This window comes from Dermacentor andersoni, chromosome 11 (genome assembly GCF_023375885.2).
Source record: "Dermacentor andersoni chromosome 11, qqDerAnde1_hic_scaffold, whole genome shotgun sequence".
Classification (NCBI taxonomy): Eukaryota; Metazoa; Arthropoda; class Arachnida; order Ixodida; family Ixodidae; genus Dermacentor; species Dermacentor andersoni.
In genome coordinates, this window is record NC_092824.1 from 81,483,600 (window position 1) to 81,507,696 (window position 24,097).

Consider the following 24,097-nt stretch of genomic DNA (forward strand, 5'->3'; position numbering starts at 1 on the left):
AATGCAAAATCACTCGTGTAACGTATTCCGGGTGCGCTAGGGAAACGACTGCCGGTCAAAATGATTTCATAGCCCCTAACTACGGTGGCCTTCTCAGCCCGCGCGTTGATTTAGAACATGAGACCCGATTAATCAATCAATCAATCAATCAATCAATCAATCAATCAATCAATCAATCAACAAATCAATGTGTCTTGATTATCATGCGCTGCCTTGATTATCATTCAGCTAAAATTATTTCGGCTCTCAGAAAGTGCATTTTGCTTTTACTTTTCGGGCATTCGTACTTATTCGTCTCTTGTGTTCGTTGCCGACACAACGAGCTAGCGTTTAGAAGCAAAGGAAAGAAAAAAAAACAGAGCAGTGTGTTCAACGGAGCGGCTGGAAATGTCAGCCTCTAACTGGGGCGCTCGCTTGCTATTCCGCCGAGAAATCGAAGACGACATGATTACGAGGAATGCTCTGACGCACATGCGCGCGCGCACACACAAACACATGAACACACGCACATACACAAGCGGAGAGAGGTTGGCTCGTAGATGGTCTCGTTCACGTTCGGCCGCACACGCCGGCTAAGAGTTATTTACAGAGGCTGATTAAGAGCGACGTCACGAAGGAACGACAGCACAGGCGTTGTTCCGCGTTGCCGCCCTCGCTCAGTCTCGCTCACGGTAGCAGAAGCGAGCAGTTGTTCCATGCGCTAAGCCTAACGACTAAGCCTAACGACTAAGCCTAACGAGAACGCTTGAGTACAGCCTCAGAAGTTTTCGTTCGCGCTCGCGAATGACTGATTGTTAGCACGCGTATTATTTTCCTCCTCTCTACACGCATTCGCTTACCTTCAGCTGACGCAATTTCACGGCACCGACGTTATGGCGAAGAGAAGCAGCGATTATTGGTGGTGGCAGTGCGAAAGTTTCGTCAACATCTATATAGCTGGTGGAATGCGTAATAAGCAGTGCGCTTAGAACAAACTAAAGGCCACGAATTTAAAGGAATGCTAAAAGGGGAAACACCGAATCTGTTTAGACTTTAGCAGTCTAAAGTGGTTTGGCGTTTCTATTTATTTAGCATTCATTTCCATTACATTTTAGTTAATTTCGAGGTAGTAAGGCGACTAAACACGCTTTTGAATTGTGGCATACACAAGATTAAATAACCTCTTGCCCTATGGAAAGATTGGCGCTCTAAACCTTGCCGGCCGGAGTCAACACCTTGACCTTTCTTCGACTATTATGGGAAGCCCCTTATGCTACCCCGAAACGAAAATTTCTCCTCTTTAATCTTGATAATAATCTTTCTTGAGAGCCCTCTGATCAAATGGCTGGCCTTTGAATAATATATGAAGGGAAAGAAAAAAGTGCTGAGACAAAAGTTTATCTTCAACCTCTAGAAATCCTGGCCCGTTTTATGCGTTCATCAGCACTTCTTTTCCTCCTTCTGGCTCGTCTAGACACATGATTTATTTCGTTCACTTTTCCTTTAGGCGGCAGTACCATGCGGTGCCAAAGGGCAAAGGCACTCCTTATCCCCGAACGTGTGTGTATGTGTGTGTGTGTGTACGTACGGCTGGGTCTTCGTTTTCTTTGTTCTTATTTTATCTAGTTTTCTTCTAGGGGCTTCATTCCCCAGAAATCCACTTTGAAGACAGCCAAAGCCGGCGGGATTTATACGGGAAACACGCAGCAGAAGGTCGACTGCCTTGTTAGGCCTTCACCAAACAAACGGCCGGGGAGCGGCGTTCACTGTTGGGGGCTTTCTATTTTGACCTTTCCTTTACTTTCATTGTGTCGCATTAGATGTTTTTTTTTTTTCTTCTTTTAGAAGCAGCTATTCGCAATGCATGGATTAATTTAGCGCGTGCGGCAGTGAGAGCGCTGTGGAACGCGCGCGCGATAGTTTGCGAACGCAGCGCTGTAGCAGTTAGAACGGTGTTCTGCGGGGTCGTTGTTGCCTCTAGGGACTAGTATTTAGAGAGGATAAAAGAACAGGAGCTCACTTCTGTAGCAATCTAAAGTCGTCGTGGTAAACAGGTAGTCACTATCATTCAACAGCCGACCAGTTATTTTTGATTCATGCGTCCGTCCACTCACCGATAGGTTCGGCCGGCGCTATAGGTTACACAAGGACGAAGGAAAGAAAACGAAAACGATGCTGACTAACAACTTAACTTTATTGAAGGGAAACAGAAACTTACATAGTGGGGCAAAAAATCGGGAAAGAAGAAGCTCTAGAAATAAAAGAAAACGGGAGGGGGACACGAAATTGAGCGTCTCGATTACGGTCTTATCCGAGATAAGAGGAGGAAGAAAAGCTGAGACTTTCAAGTTCAGCACCATAAGGCGCAACTCCTGCAAACAGGTACGACTCGCACGTATTCTGTTTGTTCTTGTTTTTTGTTGCTTTGTTTTTTAACCATACGAAAGAAGACCACTCGCTCCCTACTGCGAATGTTCACTTCAACAAGCACTGCAACGGAGCACCCTAACCTACGTAGTCCAGAACGTTCTTCCGCTCAGCACTCTACCTCGATTCTTGAAAGTGGACGGTGGCGCCGCGCTTCGCCAGAAGTTGTCACTGCGATTCAAAGACACCCCAGGGGCAATTTTTTAGGGAGTAACGCCTTCATAAGTTGATGGGCGGCGCTCACAGCGTTGGTGTTGTGCTCCATGATGTGTTCGTTTCAAAGGGGACGCTCATAGCATCCATCCATCCATCCATCCATCCATCCATCCATGGAGTGGAGGAAGACAGAGTCGAGAATCGCTTTATAACACGGAAGTAAGGCTTACTGCACACTGCATTTCACCAGCTACCACGTCACCCTTTCGCTTACGGGCCAAACTGCATTTTTTTTCTTCCTTATAACAAAAGCTGTTGCGATACCTTACGCTTCGGACGTCCTCCGATTCCTCCTATATTTCCAGGACGATTGCTCCGAGGTATAATCGAGAGGCTCCAGCTAGTGCTCGCAAGAGATTTGATCACTTGCCGGGCTTTAGTAAGCTTTCCGTGATAATTCGTTGAGTAAATCACGTTATCGTTAAGCACGATACAGCTTAAGACTGTCGTGGCCACGCTTGAAAATCAGGAGAGTAGGAAATAGCCCGTATGTCCGGACGCTTCGGCGCTTAGGAAGAGATGTGGCTGAAACCCAATTTGTGACTTATTTTGTTGATAGACAAGAAGGAAAACCTGGTCACACCGCGAGAAGTTATGCAAGAAAGCTCGTAAATCCATTGCCTGAGCCAAGTAGTCGTGATTAACTATAGGGTAGGAATTTTCTTAAGTCAGTATAGCGCAGACACTCAAATCGTTGCTTATAAAATGATTTATTCCGAAAGCGAAGGCCTTTCCTGACTAGCCATATAATATATATATCTATATATATATATATATATATATATATATATATATATAGAGAGAGAGAGAGAGAGAGAGTTGTTTTCTATTCGCAATACGTGCAGCAGACCCGCTTCTGGGGGCTACTGCTAAAGCACTAAAAGGAACACATTGGACGACTGGGTGAGGAACTACATTGGGAAACTACTACGATTCATTTTTGTTTCCTCATGTAATTAGGTCTCGCGTTTACGAAGATTGGCGTCTTCTTGCCGCTTTGCACACCGAGCCACGTTGCGCTGCGTCCGTGCTGCTTCTTTCGAGATGTACTTTCGCCGTCGACCACGTCGCTTCGCAGGTGCCGCCGATCTAGACGCTCCCAGATCCATTTCTCAACACGCAATGGATACGAGCCAACGCGCGGGCCCCTTTATATACAAGTGACGAGCCCTCTCCCGTGACGTCACGAACTGCTAGGTGTGCCGCGCGAACTAGGCGCTCCTTCGTCTCGCCGATAGCACCTGCTGGTGTGGAGTAGAGGTAACGCCTCTGGCTCTCGCTGCAAAGCCTCCTCGGGGTGCCCTGGGTTCCAATCCGCCTCCGGGCAAACGCATTCCGAATCTTCTGTTCAAATTTCTCAGTTTGTTGTACCTGGATGTGTACATATAACCACCTTTTATACATTATGATCTTTTTCTATGCTGTACGTCGTTTTCATACATACTATACTTACGTTTTAGAATTCCTACCACTAAATGTACCACCATCGCCAGACACGGGCAAAACAACCAATGAGCAAAATAGTGCTTTCGAAATAAAAAAAAAAAAAAATTCTGTGAGCGGGCTACACCACCAGACAGGCACGTGGTTTAATTTTCGGGTGGCGTAGGGTGTACCAAGTGCGCGTATTCGACCGGCCTCTAAGCAGTACGACTTCGCAATTTTTCGGATGGTACTGGTGCGGAGCATTTTGTTTGCGAGGCGTTTCTATTTTTTTTTTACAGCGTGTTTGTGTGCTATTAGCAATTGTGTACATTTTTTCCCACTGCCTTGTTAGCGCTTTTAAATCACTGTTCTATTCAACTGTGTATAGCTTCACAATTATTACGACGATCTTTGTTTTACATGTGTAGTTATACGAAACCTTCCCCTGATGTCTCTATGAATTTTGCATTCACTTGCATAATGAAGACATGTAACGAACTTCGGACAATAAAATGAGATTGACTGATTAATTAAGCACATAACTAATAATTGATCGGGCGACCAATCGATTGACTTATTAACTAATTGATCGGTCATATAATTGGTTATGTAATTAAATTATTTATGTAATTAGGAAATCACTGAAGTGATGCATTAATTTTGTGGTCGCGTAGGTAACTAAGTGATTACGTAACTAAGTGCTTTAATAATTGATTAATTGATTAGGTAATTAGTTACTTGATTGCTTGACTACATTGCGTGATTGATTGATTGCTTGACTGCATTGCGTGATTGATTGATTGCTTGACTGCATTGATTGATTGATTGATTGATTGATTGATTGATTGATTGATTGATTGATTGATTGATTGATTGATTGATTGATTGATTGATTGATTGATTGATTGATTGATTGATTGATTGATTCCCAACAATTTTATTTCGGCACACGCGTCTCCTCTTCACTCGCAGCCGCACAGCCGCCTGCTGACAGTGCTGGACTCGGCGAACATCCAGATCGACGAGGTGCAGGGCATCGGCGAGGGGGACGACATCGAGCACGAACTTGAGAAGCTCAAGGTATACACGGGGAGCGTGTTTGCTTCATTTGCATCACTCGACAGCGAAGATCGTGAAATTGCTCTTGAACGCATCACTTCCCTTCTACGTAGGGTCGGTGGTGCGCAAAGGGCCCGCCTTTGCCATCCGAATTCCTTTTCCCCCGTTTTACTGAAAAGGGAATTCATTACTACTACGTCGCTGGTGGACAGTGGGCCGCTCTTTTCGTTCCAGAAAACTATCTTGAGGTAGCCCTAACGATGCATCTTCTACTAACGCCGTACGGGGGCTCGTTCGAAAGCACGCGAGAAAGCGATGCCTCCGAGCGCACCAGGATGAGCTTGCTAGCGAGACCGCTCCATTACGCAATTTGAATGATCGTGAAGCATCCGTTCATCTGCAATGCAGCCACGAGACGGCGGTTAAAGGAAGCGGGGAATGACGGAAGCGCGATCATATTTGCGTCTGGGAAAGTAACAACAACGACACCGCATTAAGCAGCGCAGAAAAGCTGTGAATGCTCTTGCAAGTAATAAAATAACAGCACTCTGAGACACCCTTTCATCGAGTGAGATCCGGATGGAAGCGAGACTCACCCTCTAGTTCTCAAACGATCCTCGGCTCGAAGTTCTTCCTCCACTCTCCCCAATGGATCACAGCGCCATCCTTCGAGTGAAAAACACGCTACGTTTCTCAAGCACTGCCATGGAAGGCAATGAAGCGCAGGGGGCAACTTCTGTCGAGGAGTGGCGCCACAATCCACTTTGAGTCGAGGTGAAGCGTTGAGCGGAGGGACGTTCTAGAATAAGGACGTCAAGGGTTTCGTGCGGATCGCGAACGAAAACAGAAAGGTAGTGTACTTTCGGGAAGAACTCCCTAGAAACTGACTGGGCTAAAACAACAAAGCAAAACAGGGGGCGCGTGAGTTTAGGTATTTCACACCACGATCCGCGCCGAGAAACGTTTCACAACTTCCACTGCGGTGGTGGCAAGATCTTGAGCGCGCGGGATTTCGACACTTTAGGAGAAACCTTTGGGGAGAAACGCTTCGGGAGAAGCTGCAGCGCTTTGGGCATTGCAGAAAACGCCGGAGAAGAGCGTACTTTGTTCTTTGCACTTGCGCGAGCTCGATACCTGACACTCGGTGCTGATACACGCTTATGCCTTGACACACCGCGGCACATTACCGAGACGCAACGGTCACGACAGCTAACTTTTGAAACACGTTCACTCGAAAATACGACAAGAATAACACAGACACAAAAGCCGTAAAAATTTTTGAGAAAGTAAACAAACAAACAATAACGCCTTAGTCCGCCCCTGTGTGCTTGCGTGTCTGTCTGGTATTCGTGAAGTGCCTTCGAGTCATCGCGTTTAAAAAAAAAATTAGAATGTGACCAATCAGCCCCAGTTAGTGATCAGTTGTGATGGAAATAGCGCGCAATAGACATAGGCGCTATTCTCTCCCTTCCTGGCTGTGGTGTTAACCGTCATATATTGGCACTGTAAATTCAGATAAGCATGCGCAAGTACATGATGATAAGATAACACGATCCTATAACATACCCAACATGCCTAGCAGGAGGCGTTCGTTCGCGGACGATGTGAAATTTCATTCTGCGTTTTCTGCTGCAGATATCTGCGCTCACCATCCGTGTATTTTTTTAGTGACTGTTGAAAAACGGAGAGGTAGGCTACATCAGAGCCAGTTATACTTTCTAATTTACTGATGTAAAAATGAGGCAACCTCTTTTTTTAACTTATTCGATGCCCATGTCCGTTAGAGCTTTCACTTAGAGTTCGAGGTTGGCTTATAAGCTGCTGTTTTGCCCACCTGACGCATTTACCACAGGCCTGTCATTGTCGCATATTTCATAAGTTAGCCTTTGATCGAGCATTACACTCACTTTTTTTCATATTCCTTTTTTTTTTGTTACATTAAGATCACATGTGTATGCTCTGCCAGATAAGGACTTTAATTTCACGTCCCTTCGACAACGAGTTCCAAGCAATTTCATATGCCCATTTGCGCGATTAACGTATTGACAAAAGAAAATAATATGCTCACGTATACCGCCATTGTTTAATTACGCTAAGTTTCTTCTAGAGCACATCGTAGGCTGTATCATGCGTGTTTGATAACATATATATGTAGTTCTGACATTAGGCAGTACAGTAGCTGGACAGCTGTTACACTAATACGCAATGGCTCTGGAACAATAGATGCCGCTGGAGGGGGAAGCCTTCGCGGGACTGGCTGACACAACATCTTTGTTTTCCTCCTCTCTCGCAGGAAAAAGACGTGCGCATCATCTTGGGCAATTTTGACGAATTCTGGGCCCGAAAGGTCTTCTGTCAGGTGAGAGAAAACACAAGTAATGCCCGTAGCAGCATTCTCCCATCGAGATAAGTGCAACTCCAACGTTCTTCTAGCGCGTTCAATTAAGTTGCTTTGAATTAACTTACCGTACATTAACCGATCAGCGCCTGTAAAGCTTTCGTAGAGGTGGCTGCTAGGGGTCACTTTCTTCAACTTCCTGCCCCACGTATCATCATGTCCATCGTCGTGAAGGTTCCTAGGTAAAACTCGCTAACAAGCTTGATTTTCTTGTCAACGCCCAGTTTGATCCCGGCTTCGGAGTGAAGGCGTCACTCTGCCATCAACCACAATGTCATCATTCTGCCAGCCGTAGCTATTTTCGATGGCCCTTAAAGCGGTGCTTTGAGTGGCCTTCTACGGCTTTCTTTTTTTCCTCGATCACGTAACCACGCGTGTTATTCATCCACCGCAGTCATTTTAAACACACTGGACACGCTACATTATGAGTGGAAATTTACTTTCTTGAATTCTCCCTAGCGCAGACAACCTCGCATTCCAGTCACGAATATTGCCCAGTATTAGCCATGATTTTTGATACTAGGATACTAGGTGGAAATCTGGCTCTTGTGTATGGCTGTTTCGGTATTCCACAAACTATAATTTCATGCACTGCCCGTCACTCTCGTACTGGCTGAATGACTGCCAGTACTGCCCTTTCAGCCAGTATGGGAACTATAGACTAGTATATGCATATATTTGCATAACGTTCAGGCTTCAGACAACCTTGTGCATTCTTATTGAAGATATTAAAGTAACTGTTGCCGATCAAATGTACCTATCAACTCGCTAGCTCGAAACTGTTGTAATTTCTTCATGCGTCGCAATCTTACCTAATGAAGAAGAAGAAGAAGAAACTTTATTAAAGAATGATCCGGCAGTTCTTGTGGTGGTGGCCTCAGGTGGCACCTGTTACATATTGAACTCAAACTACTCTGAACGTGTAACAGGCACGTGCTCCGGCAATATGTTTTAGGATATCATGCAAGAGAACTGAGCCGCAATGAACAATAAAAATTATCTGTAACTTCCTTTCTACGTCGCTTCTTGCTAAACCGCGCAAAAACTCCATGTAGTGCTACCTCTAATTTCTACAGTGTCCGATCGATTGCAGCACCAGAGCTTCCTCATACTAATTTCAATACCAAACTGTACCACATTAAAGGGCCACGCACGATGAAAATAAGTTACGCTGTTGTATAAATTACTCTCCTACTCTACAACAACAATAAAGCTACCCTGTGCAATGAGGCTTGGTAAGTCACAAAAGACGCAAAAAACTAAATACCGGAGGCTACGCCGCTTTGAAGTTCCCGCACCAGCTTTACATGGCGTCACGGATTTTTATGACGGCATCTGCTCGCGCCTCCAGGCACCACGTTCTATACTAAAGAAACGCAAGTTTCGAGAACTCTTACTAAGCCGCAATGGCCCGAACACGACAAAATGCGCTGAAACTCGTGGCGTCACCCTGATGTACAAGCGCTAAAGTTATGGCACGCAAGTTAAAAAAAGAAACATTGCCTCTCAATTTCTCTTCTAATATTCAATCTATTACCGCTAAAATTAAATAAACTACACAGTTTAGAAAACACATCTTCATCGGCCAAACCTGACTGATCTTTTCTCTTTAAAGTCCCTTTAAGCACGCGGGGCCTGCCGGTCGCTCACGCGTAATCGCAGTCGCGGCCACCGATGATGCGATGTGACGCAGGCCTACAAGATGGGCATGTACGGCCGCAAGTACCAGTGGCTCATCGGAGCCATGTACGCCGACCGCTGGTGGGAGACGCCGCAGCCGGACGTCTCGTGCGAGCCGGCGCAGATCGTCGAAGCCGTGGAGGGTTACATCGGCACCGACCTTCTGCCGCTCAGCACCAGCGAGAACATCACCGTCTCGGGCTTGGTGAGTGCCCCTCCCCCCCGCTTCGTCTCTGACGCTGACAGGGGGACAACACTCGCACTGAAACGCCGCGCGACTACCAGTCACGTCACCGGCAGTTCACAACCAGCTCCCTCGCTCGCTCTCTTTTCACGTCTACATCTCCTCTGCCCCAGTGCAGGGTAGAAAACCGAACGTGCGTCAGGTTTAAACTCCCTGCATCTCCTCTTTTCTGTATCTCTCTCTCTCTCTCTCTCACACACACACACACACGGCAAAATGACGGCACCGGCGCCATTTTGTCGGTTCAATCTTTCAAAATGTTTTCATTTCGCCAGCTAATAAATAACTTTCTTCAGTGCGTTAGCATTAGGAGTGTATGGTATGGTATGGTAAAAGTGTAAAATAAAGTGTATGCGGCTGTGAAGTTCGGGAAGCTGGTCACGTGGTAGAGGGATGGGAAAGCTTAGAAGAGCGTGTATGTGTGTACACGCTTCACCATTGAATTTTTTCTTGCCTTTCTTTTTTTCGCACGGGTACGTGCAGCGTGATCTACGGAAGTGTAACACATTTGTTTAGCCTGATCGACTGCCGCCATTGATAAGGTTTAGCTAGGCATCAGATAAGGAATAAGATAACTTTTTTCCAATATATTTAAGCCACGGAACAGCCTCTACTTCGTCGTCTAGCTATTTCTGGACAAGTGTGGGGTATTTTGTGCGGCAGGGTGTGCCAGTGGTGCCGCAATTCTATTTTCCGATAAAGACGGCATAGCCTGTGATCAAGGGAGCTATATAGAATACTATTGCTAAGCCTCACGCGTCGAGAGCTAGACCAATAGCTTAACTGAGTCCCCAAACGATTGCAATGTAAGCTGGGAGTCGACCATGGAACGTCCACGCATGCAAGGACTGTAAGGATCGATCTGCACTTTACGATGCAATTTGAAGCATTTCTCCTAACAATATCAAACCTATTACGACTCTATCAATAATAAGCTTGTCTATCGCTTTCGACTTTGTCACAAATCGACTTGCCCGCTTTCCCGTTAGTCACTGTTGCTTCTATGTAAGTTGCGCTGTTTTCTTACGCTGTCTACGTTAGTAATCGAGGAAGTAAACTTCTTGTGGTTCCAAGGCGAACCCTGGTGAATTCCCAGTTGTGTGTGCAGCCTTTGTCAAAAGTACGCGGGCTATACGTTGCCCGAGCAGCGCCACGCCGACTACAGGCTGTGTTTTAGGGAGTTCCTGTAGTGTGTCAAGTTCCAGCGCAAGGGGAGATGACGAGGACTCCCCTATTCGCCATCCAGAAGTCTGCAGTGTCAGGAGCGCCACAAAAACCACACCACACAGTCGAACTCAATATAAAGGCCAGCCACGAGGAACAAGTTTCCGATGAGCAGCGTCACACGGAGTCGGCGGGCTTTCACGCATTGCAAGCAACTTCGGGCGTCGGCGCTGTGATCTAGTAAGGCCAGACTTCAGCGTCCAGCGGGCGTAGCGCCCTGGGTCGCACGGTTCATGTGGACGTCGTCTAACGCCGCCAGGCGCCGGCTGGCGCCGACACCTAGAATCCGCGGAAAGCTTGTTCCGTGTGGTTAGGACTTAAGACGAAGGCGCTGAGTAGTGCCCTGTACTTTTGACAAACGCTACACGTGCCATTTTCACTCGGGCAATGACAGCAACAACAATTACATCACGCACAAAGACAGTGAGGGACGTAATCACAAGTTGTAATTAGGACAGCCATAAATAACAACATCCTCGGTAGGCCTTGACTTGAGCGAGAGTTCCTCGAGCTAGCGCAACAGCCTGTTTTTCTCGCTGTGAACCTTTTCCTTGAAGGCTTGAAATCGCCGACCAGTTTTGGGTCCGCCAATCCACGCGTTCATACGGGCGAACCTGGGGTGGCTACGTGACGTCACGCCCCTTCCAAGGACCACAAAGCAGTAGAGTCGTCTTTACCCGCCTGTTTCCCACCAGCCTCGCAATCGTGCAGCCTACGCACTCCAAGAAGTGCTCGCCTACATTGGCTCTTTCGGAAACACTCACTCCCGTTCACCGTATTCTCCTCGCTTCTACACCTGTAGGACCCCCTTTTGCTGCCCTTTTTAGGGCACGGTGAACGTGACTTGTATACTGATTTGTCCTCGTGCCATCTAATCAGGGTGCAGCGGCGCGAATGGAATACAAGGAGCTGGTAGAGGTGCCGAGAAAACCTTTTGCATTCCAGAGGGACCCTCCTCTTTTTATACTCTTTTGTATCGCTTCGCTCCTGCGTTTCTAGTTTCGGCTCTCTCGTTTCCTTATAGCGAAAGGTCAGAGAACCAAGGTACGACTCTGAATGCGTCAGCATTAGCGTCACACAGCGCGCATTGGGGGCTAGCCAAGAGGAAATTCCTCTCCGGGAATCCGCGACGGCACACAGGGGCCGCGTTCTTTAAAACAAAATTCCCTTAGGAGCGAGCTTTTGTTGCTGCCTCCGGAGAGAAAAAAAAAAAACCAGGACGAAAAGAAACGGGACGTCCATTCAGGACGCCAGTATAACGTTCCGAAATCGTTCTAAATGAGACTATCTTGTCTCTCGTGCCCTCAGGCGCCGCCTTCCATCTCACGAATTTCTTTCGACATGTTCCTTTTCTGAAACAAATCCCATTCGCGATCCTGTTTCGCGCGCTTCTCTGTAAGACTCCGCGGGCTTTCTTTATCACGTCGTTTATGCCATATTTATGTATTTATTTATTTATTTATTTATTTATTTATTTATTTATTTATTTATGCAGACGGCGGGGGGAAGTTTTCAAATAGTTCGTCATCTGCTCGCATAACGTCCGACAGCCCGCCGTCCTTTCTCGTTTGCACTCGTCTTGAACAACGCTCGCTTTCTTCACATGTAGGTCGTTATTTGAATATAGACAGGCACGTTCTTTTTTTTCCCCGTGGTAAGGTCACAGTACTGTCTGATTCGTCAAAAACGAACGAATCGGTTGTTCGCGTTTCGACCGTTTACAAATACCGCTAGCGCCTGTCTCCGAAGCACCGCCATTGAAGGACACTCGAAGAACGGGATTTACAACGTGCAGCATAACAGAAGCGCGAATGAACAACGTGCTTGCCGTGTAAACAATAGCCGAATGCCTGCATTTTAGTGCAAGGTAATAACGCTGTTCCGTCGACCAACGAAAGCACTGTGATGATGACGCACTAAAACCGGCGTTTTACGAGCAGTCTGAATCGTCGTTTGATGCTCAACTTATTCAGGCCCGATAGAGTGTACTAATAGGCATTGTTTGTGTACTAACGCATTGTTTCAATCAAGGCCAGTAACTAACTCAAGAAAGAATGGCGTTTCGGCTACATAATGAAACTCCGAAGTGCAACGGCTGATGCTCTTCGATTACCCATTGCATGTATGCCGCAGGCACTATTCATTTGATGGTCCGAATGCTATTCAGCTAATCGCTACAGAAAATTTAATACCGGCGAACCAAGTGGTCACCTGTTGCACAGAAGCAGGAGCAAGGCTTGAAACACATGGCCTGGTCATGGAGATCAGGTGTTGCAAGAACAGTTTAAAATTCATTACCCGAGAGATTTCTTTCTTGAAAGAGGTCATTGCACTGCCATTTATACAACGTTGCGCCCTCACTTGGACAACAGTACGGTTGACCTTCTTGCTCGTTATTTCCCTCTTTCACCCTTTTGCTTGTCTCTCTTTGAACTTGGTGTGCTCTAGATATGCCGCCGGTGTTGTGCCCGCCCTTTGAAAATCCTCCAGAATGGATATGTCAAGGCTATGGTATGCTCCTATGCGACACAAACGGCACACAATCCCTAAATTATGCTTGATACCTGTCGTACTTTTCTGTGCATACACCTGTCATAACTATACTTCCCTCAACAACCGTAACACATCATCTCATCTCAGTAACATACCACAGTGTTTAAGTCTCACTTTGTGCATCCGCCTGAATTGGACATCGTCTTTCGGCATAGTGAGTGAGTGATGTAACACGTAAACATAAAAATGGCATTGCATTTAGAGTTGTGAGATTTGTGGCGAATAAAAATAGACATTAAATGACACTACACGTTGAATATGATTAAACTAAACTGAATGCAGCGCCATTAGTTGGGAAGTATGTAATTAAGCACTTTACTAAAGCTTCGCTTCACAGAGATTCCAACATGTGCGTTGGTCCTGCATTTTTATTCCACTCACGATTCGATCTCGCTTACGTGACACGAGAGACGTCCCATCGTCACCGGAATACTACAAGATGTAATTGACGTTGATTATTAGCTTTCTCGGTGCCCTATAGAGCTTAGTCTCAGCTATGTCCCCTCGGAAAGCAGCTTAGCCATCGGTACGTATGCATTTCTCTATTTCAAATTAGGCCTCCTCAACCTTTCGAAGTTAAGTAAACACTTGCAACTTGAGCACAGAGTCTCACACGAAGAAATGGGATCGTGGTACTGGGGGTCTTTTATTGTCTCACGCCATGAATACCACCGCCTAGACGCGAAGTTTTCTAAGGCCCCAGTGGACTCAAAATACTCGGCTCGCTCGACCAAGACGCCTAATCATTACCGCCTCGCGTTACCTACAAAATTAGCAGTCTGGCGGCAGCAAAATTCGGCGCGAATGCGCAACCGGGAAGGTGATCTCGGCAATCGCCTACCGTGGCGCAAAGACGGGTGAACATCTATCTTTTCTCTACACTATACGTCGTAGATGCGAGTATAATGGGAAGCGAAGCCCGACCACCGCTGCCATTAACGCTTTGCGAAAGATTGCGCTCGCATTAGGCGGCGGTACTGTCGTTCAGGGTATAAATGGGAATCGGGCTATACGCTGCTCGGGCGTGCGATAGATTGCTCCAAGGAGTCACTATACGTCGATAACGGGCGGCGGTTCCATCGACGGCTGAAGAACGGCGGCATATACACGGAGACGTGTCTGCGTGATTAGTTGTGTGCAGCAGGGTGGACGCCCGTAGAATGGACTCGTATCCGTAATTCTAGAACGGTGGCAGGCAGACAGTGAGCACAAACACAAAAAGAGGAGGCATTCTAAAACGGGCCGCGGTAAGAGGCTCTGATTGCAATGCCCACAGAACTTTAATATTTTACGAATGGTAAAGTGATAGTCGGACCCTGCGAGTAGAGGAAGCTCCACCGATGATTTCTGATTGAGAATAGGGGGGGAAATGTGTTCGATAATGTACGCACTGTTGACGAAAACCAGACGCCCATGTTGTAACCCTGTCCTACATTCAGTTATGTCGGTGGTCCGAAAATCCGACAGATGACGCAACGACAGCAGAGCTCCAACAGAGTCACGCGTCCAGTTTTGTGGATTGCCCGCGAAGTCGATGGATCACGGGACCAGCCATCTCTCGCTCACACAAAAATGTTTTTGTTACACAGCCGCAACCATTAGGATGTTCACAATAACAGACTTCCGTGCTATCATGAGCAAGACTACAGAGACCATGCCTCTCACGAAAAGAAACGCACTTCGGAGACAAGAGATAACGTCGTAGAGTTAAAAAAAAGAGCACAGTCCAAATTTGTTTATCTTTGCGTTCCTTACCTCTATCTGTACTTCAACATGCTCGAAGTTCTCGGCTGCGTTTCTAGGTCTCAACAATGGCGACTTACTAAGCTTGCTACGGAAGTAAGGTTCTCGTCATACATCTCCGCAGCATGTGAAAAGTGCACCGCCAATGAAGTGACAAAACTTGTGAAAACTAGGTCAAGACAGTGGCACTAGGCTTGAATAAGCCGCACGTTGGACATTTTACGGCCGCAAATGGTTGGCAATTTGTTGCGCCTCTACGCCCTTTATAATAAAATATCCGGACCGACTGGCACCGAGATGTGTCCATAATGCTGATGACATGCCTTGTACTCACGTGATTGGCTTTAGGTCCTCTGGACAAATGTGACAGGCGTTTCACTCACCGACGATGCATGCGCCGGCGCCATCTGCAAATATGATGGACGTGTACATTAGTTTGCACAAAATATTTTTAATAAAAGCACACGTAAATTGCAGTGCAATAAGCAAGCATACAGGTCGCCTACTCGATCAGAAAACACCTCAATAACACTGATGTGCTGACAGCTCACATTTAAAACGGACACACGCAGAATAATTGTTCGTGACTTTTACCTCCTATAGTTATGCCGGTGCTTGACCACCAAATGAGGTGTTTTTCTCAAGAGTCACCCGCCGTGGTTGCTCAGTGGCTATGGTGTTGGGCTGCTGAGCACGAAGCCGCGGGATCGAATCCCAGCCGCGGCGGCCGCATTTCGATGGGGGCGAAATGCGAAAACACCCGTGTACTTAGATTTAGGCGCACGTTAAAGAACCCCAGGTGGTCGAAATTTCCGGAGTCCTCCACTACGGTGTGTCTCATAATCAGAAAGTGGTTTTGGCACGTTAAACCCCATAATTATTATTATTATTATTCTCAAGAGTCGACGATCCTGTCGAATCTGGTCACGACCACCCGCCTAAAGATGCGCGTATTTTACAGTACAAGATGGTCGTAACAGCCGTGCTGTTAACAGTAGCGCTAATGCAAGCTACATAAGAATACACATTCGGACATTTGAAGATCCGCGTAACAACCGCACACTTACCTGCAGTGCTACCTACATCTCACAAGAGGGATGCTTGTAGTCCGTAGGAAATAAAGCGTCCGGAGCTGAAAGGCAGCACTTCTGTAGAAATTTCTTTTTTTTTTCTTTTGCGGCAAGAGAAGTGCGCGCGCCTCGGAAACAAAAACAAATCAAAGAAGCTCGCGGTCGAAAACCCAACGGTTGCACTATCAAGGATTCGTGCGTATCGCGTTTCTCCTCTCGATCGCGACTCCGGTGCTTCAACTGCGATTTGCAAAGTAGGGGCAAACACGCCATATTGAATTCTCGATTCACACCCGGCACCGCCACCGGCGGCTTCGCACCTCTATTATAAGATCATACTTTTCGAAGCTCGTGCTTCCGCCAACGTGACGTCTAGCTGTATTATAAAGTAGAATACTCGCCGGAGCAGTAAAGCTACAGCTACATTTTTTTTCCCTCGCCCTTTCGTTTTTTGTTCTTTCGTCCATCTGTGCTTTGCATCATTCCTCGAGTTTCAAAACCACGCGATCCGTTTCTCGCTTTTCGTGTTTGCGTAGTCATCGTTTTTCGAAGTTATGGGGCGTCAGTCTTCCATCAAGGCAGCAAGAGGGCGCCGCCTGGCCAAGCGTCTAACTTATTTCGAGGACATCTTAAGTGCCACATCGGAAGCATATTTGCGCAGCCGTTTCTACACTCGTGATGGCCACTGACGCCGAGCAGACACTATAAGTGGGCGCGCGCACGAGCGATTGAAGGGCGAAGCGGGTCGGAAACGCTGCTCAAAGAACGCCGCGGTATGCTGCGCTGCGTAGAAAAGCGAGTTTCGGAGACTGCGCAACGGAACGCCGACCATGGAATAAATTCGGTGCTGCGCTGTGAAGTATAAGAACAGCAGGCCTCTGCGTCAGCTCCGTGCCGTAGCTGAGCGCGGTAACTCGTGCAAGTTAGAACACGCACCGCTCACGCGACACTTTAGCGCCGATTTTCTTTTAAAAGTAAGAAGCGATCGTTCTGTAGATGTTTTGAGAAGTCAGGTTTTGACACCGCGGATTGTAAATAAAGTGCAATCCCCCCCCCCCTCTCTCCGCCCAATAAAAAAGGGAGAGAGAAAGGTGGTAATGATGATCGCTACATTGTGAGCAGACGAAGCGCGGTAAATCGCCGAGGGGTGCTTCGACAGAGAACGACACATTTATGACACGGTAGGCTCACTTCAGACTAGAGATGTCACTGGCATAATTTTCGCGCCCAATGACATGAACAGAAATGTGTAATTTCTTAGTGCGCAAAATTAAAGTTGCACTCAATATGTCGCTTATGAATGTAATCTCAATCGCAGCTGTAGTACAGTCTGAGACGTCTGGGGGTATACACAAACGTACCTAAACTTTGCAGTCATACGAAAGCGACTTGGTCTTTTACAGCATCGAAAAGGCTGTTTCAGCGGATTGATTGATTGATTTCAACGTCGCCTACATCTTGCCTATAGGAACGCCGTATGGGAAGTCAGCGGACTTAAATATCCACCACAGACTGTTCCTCGTATGTAGATTCACTCGACGGCTTGAGCCTGACGTAGCTCAAGTGTATCGAATCACGCTTCGCACAAGTTCCGGCACAGACCCGCCGTTCGTGGCACAGTTCCGTGCCGCCGAGCTGCGTCACCTTCGGTGCGCAGCACGAATCTGCGATTCGGCTTTGGACACTTCACGGCACAGGCGTTTCTTTCTTTTTTTTTTTCCGCATTCCGCCTCCATCAAAATTCGCCTTCCTGGCGAGATGATGAAACCCCACGCTTGGCAGTAGCGCGCGGCAGCCGCTGAGCCGTCGCATTTCATATTCTGCACGTGCATACTTGGCAAGCGGGCCTATATACAGAAACCGGCCGTACTGCTCGTGGAATATATCGATCGCCCACGAACGGAACGATGGACTGCACGCTCTTCAATGGATGGCAGAATGACAGAGTGTCTTCTTTTTGGGTGGGGGGGGGGGGGGGAGGGGGGAGGGGATGAGGACTTGCCACGCGCCCCTTTTCCCTAACGCATCGGTGATGCACGGCCGCAGGCTCGGCGACGATGCACGGATTTACGCGCGCGGCTAGAATTATAGACCGATCTGTGCGACGCCGTCGGCGCGAACGCGTGCCTGAAGGCGCCCCCCCCCCCCTTCCCGCTACCCTCCTCTTCATAGCATCACCCGCTTCGGCGGCGAGGGCAAAGAAAAGGGGGCGGCGTTATGCAAACAGCGAGCGACGGCTGCCGAGACGGACGACGACAGCTGCATCCAAGTGCCGCGATTATCGTCACCACCGCCGTCGCTATGCGCTACCATTCGTATATGGGCCACGCGTGAGCATTGCAGCCAGATGGGGGAGGGGGTGGGCGAGAGAAAGAAAGAGAGAGAGGGAATTGGTAGGTCCTGCTGCATAGGCCTCGGCCACGTTGCAAGCGAGCGCTGTCGCGTTCTAACCCCTGCTTTCCTCTCAGCTTGCCCCGTCCCGCCCTCCTCCATTTTTTTTTCTTTAGCACTTAGGGAGAGGCGTCCGCCGTTTGTTCTAAGGGCTGATTTCTGCTTTTGAGAAGGGAGGGAGGGGGAAGGCCCGAGATGGCGATGGCTGCCGCTGGTCGTCTGTGCTTCCCGCCGCGGACCCAATATATTTCCGTGTATGGTGATGCGTTTTTGCCGCAACCTCATACATGCGCCGGAGGAGGTCGACTTTGCGAGCTGCGTTTCGGACGACGCCAACTAAAGCGGGCCGCTGCTGGCAGCCTTAAGTGCATGATTTGCGTAGCTTTATTCCGTTCTACTGCTGAGCGTCGTAGCGGTCGCGCTCCGCTCGGCGTTGGCGCGCTTAAGAGCGAGCGAAGCGGCGCGCCATTTTCTCCCTGCGCGTTGAGCGAGAAACGAGCGCGCAGCGTTGCGTCAGCGAGCTCTGGGGCGCCACCCGAATGCTCTGGGGCGCCACCCGAATGCTCTGGGGCGCCACCCGATTGCTCTGGGTGGGAACCCCGATAGAAACAGCAAACGTCACAAGAGTTGCCGCTGTGCGTCACAAGCCGCGCCACGTGTATCGCTTTACACTGCGTTAGAGAATGCAGCAAATAACGAAGGCCAACGTATAGTAACGTTGTTTTACACCCCGACTTATTCTGTATCAAGCGATTTCAGCTTAGCGTTTGATTTGACGTCGCCACCTGTATAGCCGTGGCAATGCGTCCCTACCCACGCGGGCGACGAGCTTGAGTAGCCTAGCAAACGTAATGCGCCTTTTTCATCGCATGAACTTATTGGTGAAACCCACCGCGCCCCATTTAGCTGTGGCCGCGCCGAGCAATGTTCGAGCAGCGGCTAGAACTGCAGCGAATCGCCATGTTTCATGGCCGCGTTCTGCGCGGAAGTGAGTGCCTTCTGTTCCTGGTAGCGCGTTCATTGCCATCCGTGCATTTTCTGCGTTTTAACTAACTTGAGGCTAAATTGAACAACCATTTTAGCTTGTATCCAGCACTTTTCTGCTCTATACGTAAGCGGGTTTTCACGAAGTAACTATCCTCACATCTTCAATTAGAGCAGAACTCCGCCTGCGGCCCATGGTCGAAACAGGGATTGGCGAACCAAAGGACCACGAAAAGCACTCGTTCGAACAATGACGAAACGACGAATCCGGAGCGACTGACGTCACGGAAGGGAAACAGAGGCGGGACGCGGACCCTGACGCACCAGAAGTCGCGCCGAAACAGAAACTTCCAATCTTGGAAGCTTAACGAACGTTTGCCTTTCCCGAGAGTCTGCTGTGCTCTTTCGGCCTCCGGCTTATACACCCCACCGTGTCTATTTCGGGCCCTGCCATCCCATTGGCTTTGCAAGCTTCAAACATTAATTCCGTAATGGCAACACAGCACCGCAAAGAGCCAGGCCGTTTCCCCCTGCGAGGAAAATAGACAACAGATATCCTGATTGCAGACCCGAGATTTATCTGGTCGAGCCAAATGCGATTGCAAGCGGCAACTGCACTTCTTCAGGTCGCAGTTTGCTGAACAGCAAAAAAGAAAGGGGGGGGGGGGAGAAGAAACAAAAAAGCGCGCTTCGCTTTCGCCCCGAAAGAGGTCGTCTGGAGTTCCTTTGCGTCCTTATTTCTTTACCCGCCCCACCTCTTGCTTTTACTACCTTCTGTATTCGTTTATGAGCTCTTGCTGCGCAACGCAGCCCGTTCTTTTTCCGCTGGGAGTGCGGCTTCCTAGTAATGGGGCTCCGCGAATTCGACTGCAAAACCAGGAACGTCTATTTTACACGTGGGCGCCCTAGTCGAGATACCGGCATGTACCCGCCGCTATATATACGTGCCCTATGGTGCCCTATAGTAACAGTGCCGCTTGCGCGTGCAGTTACAGCGTCGGGTACCGTCACTGCCTCAGTACAATCAGTGCTTGCGCTTATCGCTCTTAGTGTGCGCGGCGCTTCGAATGCGCTTACGCGATTCGGGAGTTCCGTCGGAGAAAGACATGCTGCCTATTATGCGGAAAGCCCGAGATATTTGTCTACGTGCCCAGCTGGTGGCCTCGCACGCTGCTGAGTATGTCACACGAGCGAATTTTAAAGAAGGGGCCTGCGCTCCAAGAATATTTTGATATAACGGGAATTTCGATATATTCGACATTTTTGTTTGTCGTTCTCGAAGAGTGGCACATACCCGGTCGCCGAAGTTCGCGTCAAAGACGATACCCAGTGGCGCACACTCTAACGGCACAGTTGCCATAGTCCCACAGGTTGTTTTTCTGTTTCGAGAACAAAAAGAAAAGTTGACACGAAATCTCCGCTCATACCACACAGTCCGAATTAATCCTTCCTGCCCATCATACTTTCGGTCGGCATGAGTACGCAACACCGACCTGCACGAAATGTCCTTCGGTTTCAAATGTTCCATCAGTAAAGTGTGAAGTCAATCGCGCAAGCTTTCAGGAACCATTTCTGTGCCCTGCGATGGCTCCTATGGAGAATTTGATACAACTATTAGCAAACGCGATCACAACGGTAAGGTAGACGAAGACAAACACGAGCTGCACAGGATAGGAAAGGTCCTGTGCAGCCTGCGCCTGTCCTGTGCGGTTCGTGTTTATGCCTTCGCCTTCCTTAGCGCTGTAATCATATTTCATATTGCCCTTAACCAACTAGTCCACGTTCCAACATTAGTGATATGACGATGGCGGTGTTTCCACAGGACTTACGGAAGTATTCAGTTGGCCAAAGAACAGCTTCACCTTTTAATGCGATTAACATTCTCGAGGTATTTCACACACATTCCGGTATCCCTTCCATCCATTCATCCCATCCCATTCCATTCATCCCATCCCATTCCATTCCATTCCATCCCATTTCATTCCATCCCATTCCATCCCATTCCAATGTGCATCCCTAACCGTTCTCCCCGAACCACGCCAATGTGCGTCACTAGGTATTTGGTACTAGGTATTTGCCACTGGATATGTGCGGCCTCCAGAGACATAATTTTTTTTATATGTATCAGGTGCTGAGCGGTATTGAACCTGCGCCCATATTCAGACAAGATTGTCTTAATATATATTCACACACGCGCCACGGGTGGGCTTACGCGGTGGTGTCGCTAGATGGCGCAGCACGTAGCCAGTGGGAAGTGCTAGAGAGGAGCCAAGCTGCATACGCAGTTCATACACGACGCATTTCGAATGTGGCCATACAGTGCGCCCCTATATTGCTTCAGTGCTAACAGCGTTAACGTCGACATTCGTCGTTGAAATGGGTTCTCCCGGACGATTCTTACGAAAGTATTTGCATTTTCGCAGTTAGCAATGCCTAGTGCCTTTCCGCGTTTTCACAGACGCCTTCCCTCCTCTCTCTCTCTCTCTCTGTCATCTTTGTTTTCCCCTTTTCCACTCCCCCGGTGTAGGGTAGCCTAGCGGACGTTATTCTGGTTAACTTTCTGGTTAACCTTCTGTTAACCTTCTGTTAACCTGCTGCTTTTCCCTTCTCCCCACCCCCTCGCAGACGCCGACGGAGTACGAGGCGGAGTACAACCTGATGCGCTTCAACGAGTACTCGCGCTTCCACGGCTACGCGTACGACGGCATCTGGGCGCTGGCGCTCTCCATACATGCGGTCATCGTGCGGCTTCGAGCCAACGACACGCGCATCTCAGAGTTCGACTACCGCAAGCAGTGGTGGGGACGCCTCTTCAAGGAGGCGCTCAACGAGACCAACTTCATCGGCGTCACGGTGCGTCACTGGGCAGCTCCTTCTGTTTTCATAAAACGCTGCGAGCTATGGATGTATGAGCCGACTTCAAATAGAACTGAGCATCTCACTCACTCAACCGAGTTAGCTAGCGAGTTGTGTAAATGAGCGAGAGCGAGTGAGTGCCACATCGAGCAACTGAGTAGTTGAGTTACGAGTGAGCGTACCAGTGGTTTAGTGAATGAATGACTGAGTTGACAAGCTCGCTATGGAAGTCTCTTTGACTCGCCAAATAGTTGAGTCAAAGTGATCGACCGAGTAAACAAAAGTTCAAGTGACTTGTGCTGCCAATGAGAAAAATGTTTAGTGATTGAGCCAGTGAATAAAAGTAACGAACATGTGAATAAGCATCCCAATGAGCGAAAGAGTAAGCTACCAAGCAAGCTGCGAAGGATGTGACGGAGATAGAACGGCCGAGTAAATAAGCAGACGTGAGTGAACTTTAAAGAAACGGAATTATGGAGCAAATGAACGAGAGTGGAAACGTTAGCAAGCGAGTTACCGAGTAAACAAGTGAGCCAGAATGTGTCAATGCGAGCCATTGAGCGGTTCAGTGAACACACCTATGTAGCTGAGACAGAGAGTGATTAATGTCACATGATCGTCTGCCGCAGGGTCCTGTGCGCTTCTTTCGTAACGAACGGAAGGGCCAGGTCCTCTTGAAGCAGTTTCAGAGTGAGTTTTTATTATTCATTCCTTCCCTCCTCTCTTGCTGATTTTCTTTTTTTTAGGGCCCGACTCCCCTCGCATTACACGTTTATCACAAAGCGCATGCGCCTGCTAGTTCTCTAAACTCGTAGTACAGACCGTAAGTAATCCATGAAGTAGAGGTCGTCTTAAGGGGAGCACAGCCATTGATATCAGGGTTCTTATAAATCTATTCACTGCGCAAATAACAACGCCTAGAAGCTAAATTACGAGGTCTGCTGCGAAGCGATTTTGTAAGCCCGGAAAAAACGCCTTTGTCGACCGTTTCTTGTTTCTAGGTCAATCTGGAACGACCCGGCGTGCCACTGATGATTAAATTATACGGCAGTTTAGAAGACAAGAGAGGCCGCGCTCTCGATGCTAGTGCCTCGGCTGTCATGCTGGAAAGCCGGTTTCCTCAAACGGCTTTGCTTTATTTTTTATTTACTTTGCACATATGTCTCTTTTTCTGGCCCTGCGCAACGGTTTTCGCCCTCACGACCTCATCAGTCGCTTTCTCGGCGCGATTTTATCGGCTGCGATTGAATCGTACTTTGTGGAATCAAACGTGCGGTCCGAACAGTCGAGGCTCAAGTGCGAGTCCAGTGACCATTCTTTTTTATTATTATTATTTTAATGGGGCACATTGAGCTGGTCCTTTCGAAGAGCTGTGATGGTTGTTTAAAAACAAAACAAAGAAATCGACTTACGCGAACAAAGGATTTTAGTAGCACTATTCCGGCTTTGTTCAGACGGCAGGACTGTGCTTAGTGAGGAGTTTTAGATTATCCGGGACCTTCTTACCGTTTACGGACTGTGGAGTGAACGGAGTCGTGGCTGTCAATAACATAAAGTTTCGATGATTTTACTCTAGCAAGGCTGGTCGCAATCAATCTTGATGCTTTATATATACGCTTATATATTGTGCCGCGTGAGTGTTCTCGTCGAAGAAGAAATCGTGAACGACTACCTCCCAATCAACGCTTTACACCATCAGTTAGGTAAAATGTGGTTAGCCACAGCAGTATTGGCTTTGTGTGCAATCCAGAGATGAATAAATGGCCTCTTTCGTTTTCTCCCTTGCTCTCAACACCCGAACCTCGCTCTTACCCCACCCTGAATTTGTAAAATTTATCTGCCATCTGT

General features: G+C 48.1%; 1 protein-coding gene and 1 long non-coding RNA gene across 2 annotated transcripts in view; one reads left to right on the forward strand and one right to left on the reverse strand.

Annotated features, from left to right (window-relative positions):
* Nucleotides 1–24,097, forward strand: part of GABA-B-R2 (gamma-aminobutyric acid type B receptor subunit 2) — a 377,441-nt gene that overhangs the window by 275,302 nt on the left and 78,042 nt on the right. The window contains exons 4-8 of the mRNA XM_050167418.3: nt 5,020–5,127; nt 7,400–7,465; nt 9,198–9,389; nt 22,019–22,246; nt 22,879–22,939. Of these exons, the coding sequence (XP_050023375.2) occupies nt 5,020–5,127; nt 7,400–7,465; nt 9,198–9,389; nt 22,019–22,246; nt 22,879–22,939 (655 nt within the window). The remainder of the gene's footprint in view (nt 1–5,019; nt 5,128–7,399; nt 7,466–9,197; nt 9,390–22,018; nt 22,247–22,878; nt 22,940–24,097) is intronic.
* LOC129381471 (uncharacterized) overlaps nt 1–24,097 on the reverse strand; it is an 89,047-nt gene that overhangs the window by 57,838 nt on the left and 7,112 nt on the right. Inside the window, exon 2 of the long non-coding RNA XR_008609646.2 lies at nt 15,283–15,355. This is a non-coding gene — a long non-coding RNA (uncharacterized lncRNA). The remainder of the gene's footprint in view (nt 1–15,282; nt 15,356–24,097) is intronic.